Source organism: Osmerus eperlanus, chromosome 5 (genome assembly GCF_963692335.1).
Source record: "Osmerus eperlanus chromosome 5, fOsmEpe2.1, whole genome shotgun sequence".
NCBI lineage: Eukaryota > Metazoa > Chordata > Actinopteri > Osmeriformes > Osmeridae > Osmerus > Osmerus eperlanus.
This window is the reverse complement of record NC_085022.1, coordinates 19,868,720-19,880,181: the sequence shown is the minus strand read 5'-3', so window position 1 is coordinate 19,880,181 and position 11,462 is coordinate 19,868,720. Positions and strand designations below refer to the sequence as shown.

General features: G+C 46.5%; 1 protein-coding gene across 1 annotated transcript in view; it reads left to right on the top strand.

Annotated features, from left to right (window-relative positions):
- Positions 1–10,246, top strand: part of syt7a (synaptotagmin VIIa) — a 64,824-nt gene extending 54,578 nt beyond the window's left edge. The window contains exons 11-14 of the mRNA XM_062460834.1: positions 1–126; positions 633–747; positions 1,290–1,489; positions 1,750–10,246. The exon at positions 1–126 is cut by the window's left edge and continues 43 nt beyond it. Of these exons, the coding sequence (XP_062316818.1) occupies positions 1–126; positions 633–747; positions 1,290–1,489; positions 1,750–1,854 (546 nt within the window). The 3' untranslated portion in view covers positions 1,855–10,246. The remainder of the gene's footprint in view (positions 127–632; positions 748–1,289; positions 1,490–1,749) is intronic.
- Positions 10,247–11,462: the final 1,216 nt, after the last annotated feature.

Here is an 11,462-nt window from a genome sequence, read left to right as displayed (position 1 = left end):
GTTCTAGACTACGACCGCTTCAGCAGGAACGACCCCATAGGGGAGGTGTCCATCCCCCTGAACAAGGTGGAGCTGGGCCATATGCAGACCTTCTGGAAGGAGCTGAAGCCATGCAGTGATGGCAGTGTAAGATACTCAGGCCTGTGGGCCTGCTTGAATTTACATTTAGTCATTTAGCAGACGCTCTTATCCAGAGCGACTTACAGTAAGTACAGTAGGGACATTCTCCCCGAGGCAAGTAAGGTGAAGTGCCTTGCCCAAGGACACAACGTCATTTGGCACGGCCTGGACGGCAATCTTCTGATTAATAGCCTGACTCCCTAACCGCTCAGCCATCGGACCCCTTAAAGGGTCCCCTTGACCCCTTGAATGAAACATAAAGGGCTTGTTCCCTCTGTACACAATGGGACCATGAAAGACTTGTTTTGGCATTTTAATGGATATAAAGTTCTTTGAATGGGAACGATGTCACAGTGTCGGATGTTGTTTTTAGACGGTAGGCCGCCACAGAAGGGGGGGAAATCTGATTACACTGTAGAAACGGGTTATGATGATAGTCACTCGTGTTGCTCTGTGTGTGTTTGTACAATATATAGAGAGAGATATATATGTGTGTGTCTTTGTTTCTTCAGGGGAGACGAGGGGACCTGCTGCTGTCCCTGTGCTATAATCCCACTGCCAACATCATCACTGTGAACATCATAAAAGCACGCAATCTGAAAGCCATGGATATTGGGGGCACCTCAGGTACACCTGCCTTTGTTTGCTTTAGTCTGCTCACCCTCACCCTCTCCCCCCTCCTCCCCCCTCCCTCCCTTCCTGAGTCCCTCACCTCCTGTCCACATAGTGGAAGGTTACCGTCTGGGGCACTAGCCAAATCACGCCACTGACAGTTCCAACAGCAAGGTGACCTTCCATCAGTGTACCCTGCTGCTTATCTACCAGGATATAGTGCCTCGGGGTTACTAGTGTGTGGCTCGGCTAAACTCTCTGCACAGTCCAATTGCCTCTTTACAGTCCTGCCGGTGTCCATGTCATGTTCTATCAATCCTCATTTCACACTTCCTCCACATAGTATGCGGTACAGTATGTTATGTTACGTAAAGAACTACTTAAGTGTGTCGAGCCAAGTCATTGTGATTATGGAGAAGAAGACCCGTTATAATGCAGTGTGTCCGAGCAAAGGGTCGAAGGGTGTGTGTGTTTGTGCACGCGTACGTGGGTGTTTATGGATATATTTGTGTGCGCGTGTGTGTGTGCTAACCTGTACTGTCACCTGCCCGTGGCAGACCCCTATGTGAAGGTGTGGCTGATGCACAAGGACAAGCGCGTGGAGAAGAAGAAGACGGTGACCATGAAGCGCTGTCTGAACCCCATCTTCAACGAGTCCTTCCCCTTCGACGTGCCCGCCCACGTGCTGAGGGAGACCACCATCATCATCACCGTCATGGACAAGGACAGGCTCAGCCGCAACGACGTCATCGGCAAGGTAAACACACCGGAGACTTCCTGGGTTGTGCTGATCCGCAGCTCTGATTGGTTGACTGGGACCTGGGGGCAGCCCTTCAAGTTTCTTGAAACTTTCGGTCTCTCCTCCTCTCCCCCGGCCCCCCCCCCCTTTGTATATTTTCCTCTTTGTCTCTCCACTCTTCCCCCCCTCTCTTTATTGCCCCCACTCTGTCTCATTCCCTCTTTATGTCTCCTCCCTCCACCCCTCTCTGTGTCTCCCTCTCTCCCTCCATTTCTCAGATCTACCTGTCATGGAAGAGTGGACCAGCAGAGGTGAAGCACTGGAAGGACATGATGGGACGACCACGTACTAACGTGGCCCAATGGCACGCCCTCAAGGCCTGATCGCCTCGCCTACTCTCCTCGACGGCCCTTCCCCCCTCTGTCCCCAATGTTAACCAGCCCCTCCCCCCCTCCCCCCCCTCCCCCCCCCCCCCCCCCCTCCCGCAACCCCTGTCCTTATGCACAAGACTGCTGACTTGCTGCCAGGCTGCGAAACACGGGTACAATTAGCCATCCGCTCTCTTAACCTTTAAACTCTATCTCCTTTCCTATCTCCTCTGTCCTTCTCCCTCCCTCTCCTCCCCTTACTCAGTTTCCTCACCTCTGGACGGTATTTCTTTTAGATGTCTGCCACCTTGCCAATGGTCCCCTTGTTTCTGACTGTCTGTCTGTCTGACTGTCTGTCTGACTGTCTGTCTGACTGTCTGACTGTCTGTCTGACTGTCCTCATGCGTTCCCCCTGTGAATGTGTGATGTTCTGTTTCTCTTCTCCTTTTTGAATCACCTTTATGAGACCACCTGATTGAGAACTGCCATGCAGCCCTCTGCTTGCGTAAGGTGACATTTTGGACACTACAATAATGTCCCCTGCAATAGCTCTGCATCTGAAGTATAATAATTATGGTCTAATCTCATGTAATCCTGCAGTATGAATACTCCAGGTGGTGAACTGTCCTTAAACCATAGCCTCCAATCAGTAGCCCCTTGTACTACAGTATCATCGATTTATGTCTAAGGACGTCCTCCTGCCCGGTTCTTTATCTTCTTTGCTTCTTTATGTTGGATTTATTCTTGTCCTCTCTTTCTTTCTCTTGTACCATATTCTTTCCATCCTCGTTTTGAACTCTCATTTTCTGGAAAGTGGTTAAATGTTCAAGCTAAAGTTGTATAAAGCAATCAATACTGTCTGAGATGACTTACCTGAAGACAGCTTGACGACGAGAAAGGGAATTGTTGAGACTTCATATAGTGGTCTCTCTATCACTTTTCCCCTGTACTTTTTCTCTCTTTCTCTCGCACAATATTAGTGAATCCCCCTTTATGGACCCCTTGTTGTCTGTGTGCTGTGGGTAATGTGCTGTAGCTCCAACAAAAGTAGAAAAAAATTACTAACTGAACTGGGATGACAGGAAAACAATAAACTTCCATAAACGGATCGCTCCTGATATTCCCAGAGGAAACCCCCGATGTGGAGAGAGAAAAAAGAAGATAAAAATCGAAATACTATGATGTCATTTTTCAGAAAAATCAACAACTAAAGAAAATATTATCAAAATGTTCTTCCAATGACGAGAATAAGAAGCGAAAAGCAAGATTCTTGAGCCGTGCCGTGTGTGTGTCTATATGTGTGTGTGTGTGTGTGTGTGTGTGGGTGTGTGTGTGTGTGTCTGTATGTGTGTGTGTGGGTGTGTGTGTTGGGGCTTTCGATTCTTCGTGCCACCCTGTGCTCTTGGGCTCTCTCACTCTTGCTAATGGGAGCGTTCTCCAGCAGGAACCCTTGAATTCCGCCTCCAGATCTGCCTTGATCTGTGTCGAACATGTGGAGGTGTGTTTATGCGTGTGCATTCACAAACTCACACCATTCAGACTCCAGCCGATATCTTCTCTTTTCTCTTTCTTATCTGCCGCTTTTGATCTCTCTTTTTACTGCCATTGTGTCCCCCCCACCATGTTTTCTTTACCACCCCCCTTCCCTATGAGGGCACGGGGAGGGGGGAGGGGGGGGGGTATCTGCACTTTTTGAAAATGTAATCATTGATAATGCTAATAGTTTCACTGATGATAATAAGGAGGACAATGCTGATAATAATGGTGACAAAGGGAGGAGAGTGTGAAAGGGTTAGGAGGACTGTGGGGAGGGCAGGTCTGCCTGGGGCCCGGTGGGCTCGGAGATGGAGGGTAACGAGGGCAAGGAGGGACACCAGGGCTCTCGTCTTCCTCTCTCTGCTTCCCCTCCTTCTCCGACCTGTGTGTGCGTGTGTCTGCGTATGTGTGCCTGTGTAGTAGGATCCTGTGTGGAATGTCGGGTCAGGACAGGAAATTGTGTTTTGGGTTGGTCAGCGTCAGTACGCAATGTGGCCGCCAACATCCCAGAGTTTTGCTACGGTATGGGGGTTGTCATTTGACGATTGACTCTGTTGGTGTTGTGCCGCAGAGAAAGATGTCGAGAGAGAGAAAGAGGGGGGGGGAGACGGAAGGGAGGGTGAGCTTAGTGGTTTTTTGTTGTTGAATGAAGGAAGGCAGCGAAGCGAGGGATTGTTGTTGTGTACCGAGTCTCCTCCTCCTAGTGAAAACACCAAAGTCGTGACATCAGGGTGTCGGGATAGGAGATGCACCGTAGCGAGACAGCAGATGTACAGGACAGGAGGAGCACAGGTATTGCTTTGTTTACGTGTGAGAGACAGAGCTCTGGGAACCGTTCTAGCTCTGCTGGGACATTGTGTCCGTAACCTGGATACATGGAACCTATAGCACAGCAACAACAGAGTCTAACTACCTTTATGGATAACCTGCTTGCAAGACAATGGATTCCGTGAACAATTAAACTACAATACCCATAACCCTGCTTTAAATGTTAAATAATGACCACATATTGTCTTGTAGTAATTTTTTTAAGTAGCACACAGAGTTAGCCGAATCCCCGTCACTCTTATATTAAGATTTGGAATTGGACACACAGGGGAGCTCATGCAGGAATCAACATCCTGGTCTGCTGACTCGTATGCCAGCCAGACGTTTGTCTAACATGCCTCTTCTGGGGAGTTTGAGGGTTGTCAAGCTGAACCTCTGAGGTCTCCCATGCCCATACCCAGGGGTGTGATCGGCTCTGCCGCAGTGTGCTGACTGGAGGCAAGAGCGCCCGTGCCCTTTGAGTCCCGCACCACAGCAAACATCCAGGAAATATAGCGAGGACATGAGCCATAACTTTGACTCCAATGGCTGAAACGTAAACCTTAGATGTTTTTTTAATATACTAAAGTTGAAGCTTTTGAATCGGATGGATTCACCAAGTTGCCACTCAGTTAGAGTAAATGACAGCGCTAAGGACATCACTCGTTTTGATCGCTTTTTTCTGCAAAGTCTTTGTTTCTGTGGTGTGCATTTCCACTTCCTCTGCACTCAGCAAATGAGTTCTCCCCAAAAGCTTTTCTGGGCACATTGTATCCTGAAACACCCCATGGGTATAATTCATGAGTGGGTCGGACAATATTCTACTGAACTTGCTGTCCGTAACCAATTACAGTTTTCCCATATGGAAGTGTAGAGACACAGACTCTTAACATGCACAGTGTGTATGTGTGAATGTGTGTGTGTGTGTGTGTGTGTGTGTGTGTGGTTGTGGGTCGCATGAGTCTGGAGATGCATTCTGTAATCTGCTGAGGTTCTCCAGCACCCTTCAGAACAATTGGCCGGCCGTGGAACAAGACCCTGTGTTTTGACAACCACTGCCTGGGGTGTCACAGTGCATTATTCTCCTATTAGGCTGTCAGGGCAGAGTGCTTCCTCTCTTCAGGCCTAGGGGGTCACATTATTTTGGAGAGGTGATCTCAGCTAAAAATAATATAGAACAAGGGCACGCTCTCATTACTCATTGGGGAGCTGGGGATCTCTTGACCGGGGGTAGATAGAGGTTGCAGATGCCCAGTGGTTAAGCTACGCAACTCTGAGATTTGCATGACCGATAAAGAGACCTTCATTTAGAATGTACCACCAGAGTAATTGCCACTGGGCTCTCCTTATTAGGCTACAGCTTGTTTGCAGGTAGTTTGCAGTTCTTTGGCTGCCCTAAATTACTTGTTGTTTTTCTTATTCTGTGATTATTCTCTTTATGTCAAAAGGTTCAAGCAGTGACACAGTAAACAAAGGAGGATGGCTTTCTTTAGCATTTTGCTGATTTCGCTCGGTCCTGTAATGTATTGTGGTGTATTCTCGTGGTAACACAGCCTGACTACTGTATGTACAGTACGAGGAACTTGGACAGAAGTAGAGCTGAGAGAGATAATAGTGTTGAGAGTGACATGCCCTCCCCATAGACTCTGCGTCGGCATTGACATGTTTATTCACGATGTCCCCCGCAACTGCCTCGCTGCCCTTCCTGTCAAAATAACTGAAAGATTTATTGGCAGAAGAGGTCACACAAGTTTGACAAAAGCAGTGCAAAATATGATTCTCGGCCTGACTTGGTAGTATGTCCTTGTCATACCCTCTGTCTTCATGTTTTGTCTCTATTGGTGACACCGCTCCTCCTGATTGCCATGGCCATCTTCAGGTGAGTGGCAATGAATCACTGCTCTGGAGAGGTGCCTGACATCCCTGCTCACGGGGCACTATTGGATTGGAGGTGTCCTGTACTTGTGTTGTGTGACGATATACTCTCGGTACACGCTGACTACAGCGGAGCAGTGTGTGTGTTGACTCCAACCTGATGTGGACCTTCTGTAGTAGTTGCTGGCTCACTTGAGGTGTTTGGAGGTTTTGTCTATTGATATGTTTTATGTTCAGCTGGCAACACTTGTTGACATTGAAGTGGATCTGGGTATAAACGAGCCAATCAGAGGACGTGAATGACTTTGGGCCATCTCGGTTAGACTCTGCCTCCCCTTCCTCATCCGTTCAATTGTTTTAAGCATCTGGTTTAAGAAAACCAATGTGACTCCTCCCAATCAGGGTTCAAGTAAGCATTATTCTGAATGATAACAAAATGATTATGAAAAACAATAACAAGTAATAATATTTTTTGTTTACATTTGACTGTTGGTCTGTGTGTGTGTATGTGTGTGTTTGGTGTCATTGTGTTGGGTTCATCTCTTTGCAAAAACAATTGTGAAAAGAAACCCCTTATTCTGTTTCCAATACTTTTTTCTGTAAATATTGTTGGTGAAAAATTATGAACATTTGTTGTATGCCGAGTTTTCATTTGTCACTTGAAATGATGAAGAAAACCTATATCCATGAAAACCATGGTGTTGACAAAGCTGATTATACCTGCCCTTCTTGAACAAGGGCTTTTGATGTGTGCTGTACTTTTGTTGGAGGTAAAGTAAGGTGGGGGTGAGAGACCAAGGGAGGAAGTGACATCCACTCCGCAGCCTTGCCGGAGACACACAGTAAACACCACGACCACGTCAACACCAGTCAGGTGGCTGAGCGGTGAGGGAGTCGGGCTAGTAATCTGAAGGTTGCCAGTTCGATTCCCGGCCAAATGACGTTGTGTCCTTGGGCAAGGCACTTCACCCTACTTGCCTCGGGGGAATGTCCCTGTACTTACTGTTTAGTCATTCTGCTAAATGACTAAATGTAAATGTTGACTGTACCTGGAGATGCCCGAGTCAGCAGAGAGCATTAGCTACTGTAAATGGCTGCTGTGTAGAACACCACTTGAGGTTTTATGGCACATGACAGAGGAGCTTCCTGGGTGTCTAGCTAGAGAGGAAGGCAGAGTGAGGGGAGACTTTGCCCTCCTCATACCGCCTCGGAAGCTTGGCTCTGCTACTCAACCCTGTCAGCTCATAGGCTGGGGGGGATTTGCTGTAATGCCATTGTGTTAGTGGGGATTGGCCCTAAATTGACACTCTAATATGATGCATTTCCTGTGGAATTTCCCCTCGTTCATGGGCGCTCTAGCTCATGGCGTGCCCTGGTGGTACGCATGGAGTGGGATTAGTATAGTGGAATCAGTGTGTTACAACACATAACCCTATAAAGAGTATATTAAAACAAGCAATATGAGCATCTTCTTTTGAAAGTGTGGTTGGTAGGACTGGTACAACTTGGATTGTGCCACGCCTCCTACCTCCTACGTAATACATTCTCTGCCTGCTCGCTGGGGACAGAGAAGAGTGGAGGTCCCAGTTTATCAGTTCCAAAATGTCCCAGTGCTTGTTTACCAGTCCTGTTTTGAACCCAGATTTGTACCCGAAGAAGTGAAGAACAGCACTTTTCTTCCCAGTGTAGTGACAGCCGGTGAACAGGAGAGTTTATCAATGTCAGACCGCTTGGAGACACTGCTGGTCCAGACCAGAACACACACGCTATGACCCACACAGCAACTACCCCCTGCGCTATCCTACAGGAAGGTCAGTGGACGCAGCCCCTCCTCCTTTCCGTAATCTCAATTTTGTGAGCGAGTCCCAGGAAGCAGGCCAGTCACACGAACACGCACAATGACAAAATAATGTTGTCATTATTATAATAAAATCTTTGTGGGTTATGGTAAGGTTTCAGGGAGAATAACATCAGCAAAATAATTAATTAGAAAGAACATTATGAAGACATGTACCATTACTACACAAAGGGAGGTGGTATCATCCTGAACATTTAATTAAATTAAACTTCAAGTGTGTCACTTCAAGGATTTGGGATGTAAAACATAACACTCCTATCTCTGCCCTTTCTCTCTCTTACCTTGACCCACCTCCTGAACAAAGAGTGCTCTAACTTTCAACACAATTGTGATGTGAACAATCTGATTTCATGTATTTATTTATGTATTTTTGCCAACTTTGTATAGTGTATAAATATCTATAAATATATGAAAATGACAGTACTGTATAGATTTTAGCTGCCTGGTAAAGGTTAATAGTATATACTTGGTAGACTAAAATAAAAAAAGCGTATAGAGACGTTCAAAACCCAGTTATTGAGAATATACGTTCTGTATAGTTTAGTGCCACCGGTTCTTTTGCAATTCTATTTTTTGTTGTTGTTTTTTTTGTATCATCCAGTGGCAACCAAAGTGTGTGTTATTTCTTGTTTTTGTTGGTTTGTTGTTTTTTCTTGACAAGACACAGCAAGGTTCTGGCAGCCAGGAGAGTGCATCGGAACGCAGAATGGAACCCTGTGGCGTTGTTACTGTGGAGGTCTGTCTGTCTGTCTGTTGATCTGTCTGTCCATGGTAGTGCTAGTGCTCGTTATAGCTGCTTGTACCTCACCCTTAGTTCTCACTAGTGCTAGTCCTGTCATGTGATGCAACAAACGTTTAATATGTGGGTTGACTGTGTGCTGAAGCTGACAGATGCTCTCTCTCACTCTCTGTCCTCCTCCTGTCCGTCCTGCTCCTGTATAATCCCTCCCAGTTCAGTATAGATTTACACTTAGTACATCTCACTGGTCATTTGTTCTCCCACTGAACTGTAACTAAACATATATTGCAGTAGCCCTAGCTAATTATTGAGTAATCCATGCTTTCTCATCTGCGTTTGACCCCACACATCCTTTGACACTTCCTGGTTGCCTCCCCTCCTCATCCCTAGCCTGGGATTAGAACCCTATCCATTAAGATTCGCAGCACACAATGAGGCCCTTGCATTCTCTGACAACATGCATCAGAGAATGATTGAGTATATGGGACTATTTACACTGGGAAAGAGTTAAACTTAACATCACAGCAGGTACGTTGTCCAACCTGGTGCCCCGCCCCAATGTTTGTCTTCCTGAATTATGAACCCATATAGGACCCAGCCCAAAGCTCTCCATTACCCTTCCCCTCCTCTCTATTCCCTCCCAGGAGAAAGGCAGCTGTCAGCCCTATGTGCAGAAACAGTAAAAGTGGCCACAACAAGATGGCAAGTGACCATTTTTGACTTTGTTGTGACGCCCCACGACCATTCCCAACTTTACACATCTTCTTACAACATATGTGACCGTAGCCTTAATGATTGGCCCAATTATGTCAAACACTCCGGAGTGGGACCTGTATTTGCAATTAAAAATCAACCTCCTCTTTTAAATTGCTTACACTGAGCTCTAGTGTGTTGCTTGGTTGTGCTGTACATATCAGTGTAGTGGTTTGTCCATGTCTGCGTGTTAGGATTAGTACTGGGTTCTTGCTGGGCTGGCCCCATAGACTCCCTTCCCCTTCTTCGTCTCCACATTTTCAACAAACTTCAAACATTCCATTCGGTAGCGAGAACCACGTAGAGGCTTTTGGGCTTTACAAAGACCGGGGAGGAAGCTGAACCATAGCCATACATCGCCACGGTGATGATAATGAACACACCTTGTTGTGTTCATCCCCGTTCCCTTCTGTCATCCTTATGACAAGCAAACTCAGAGGAGCCTTAGACACGCCTCTCCGGTCCTCTAACCCCGCCCTTGCCCTGACCTCATTGGCTCCGCAAGGCCACTGTGTCACCTGGTTTGGAGGGTCAGGGGTGAGGTAGGGGTGCGAGAGCCCTGGGAAAGGGGGGAGCGGAGAGGCCTGTCTCTATGGCGACATCCTTCGACAGGAAGGGGGTGTGGGAAAACATCTTGAGGTCAAGCCCGGTAGCACTTTGGTTTTGCGTTCCATGTTTTAGAGCCTCTCCTGTTTTTTTGGCCGAGCGGACTGTGATCTTACTAGTTGATTTTCCTGTCCACCTACACCCATCTGTGTGATTGGGTGAGCTGTGTGGGTGGAGCCATGGAGCTGAGCTCTGATTTTGTTCCATATTAAAGAATCATTTTTACTACTTCTCTCACAGAGTCATTCATTTGGTTTGTGTGTAAGCTTCTCAAATACTTACGACATGAATTTATAACATCGACTTGTCAGCTCTCATTTGTTGTCAGCTAAAGAGTGCAATTTCCAAGGCTCAATGCCTTAATCTTCAGTGCAATCTTGTACCAATAATTTATCTGTGGCAGAAGACTTGTGGCCTATAATACCCCTTCCAGTAAGCTGGAAAATGAATCAGACTGTTTAACATATTCAAATGGGATTCATATGCACAGCCAATACAAAGATAAATACAGATATAGATAGACAGAATGGAATACATTTTCACATTTACCATCGTTTATATGGCATTTTGCAATCATCTCAGTAGCTGTGTGCATGTTCTTTGTTTTAATCCATTAAGCATCCATTATTATATTCTTTTTTTTTTTACTGATCCAGCGTGACATTCTCATCCTGTCTGGACATGGAATAATGCACATGAAATTTTACACTGAAGACCTGGTTACCCCTTCAATTTTGGTTGAACATTCCCTCTTTAGTATGGCATGCACAAAGCAAATGGAAAGCCAAAAGGGGAAAAGATGACTATGCAATTTACTCCAAGCTGTCTGTGCATGATTTGCCTATTAACTACAGGAGCAACGAGGGGAAGCTTCAACATGATAAGTCTCCGAATATGCGGGAGAACTGAAAGTACCCCCGGGACCTGCTTCTGCTGTAAAGAAAGGCCACTTTACCCAGATCACTCTCTTTACGTTTCCCTAAATGTTAATTCTCCGGTGTTCAGGAAGATGAGGTACCAGAAAGCCTATTAAAGTGACAGAGAAACTTAAACGGTCCAGTCTAGAGGGCTGGAGCTGTCACCCGACGGGCTGGCAGACGGAGAGACACCCAGCCAAGATCCCGCCGACCAGGGCGAGGGTGTTGTCCTTCTCTGAACTACAACAGACGGCTGCAGGCAAGCCAAGCGCATCACTCGACGGGAGACCCTTGCTTGCATCACGTCAGGCTATTTTTAGGAGCGCTCTGCCCACCTTTTTAGTCTCCTACACTTTGTCGCATCCTTCTCTCAGACCTTGCAGGTGTGAATGAGCGCATGATAGCAAGTAAAAAATATGACCACAGGGTTTACTTCGTACAATCCATGGTCTGTCACAAATCCATCAACTGCCCATTCTGAGTTAGACCATGATGTAAGTAACAGTGAAGCACATAAAAAATATTCATACAG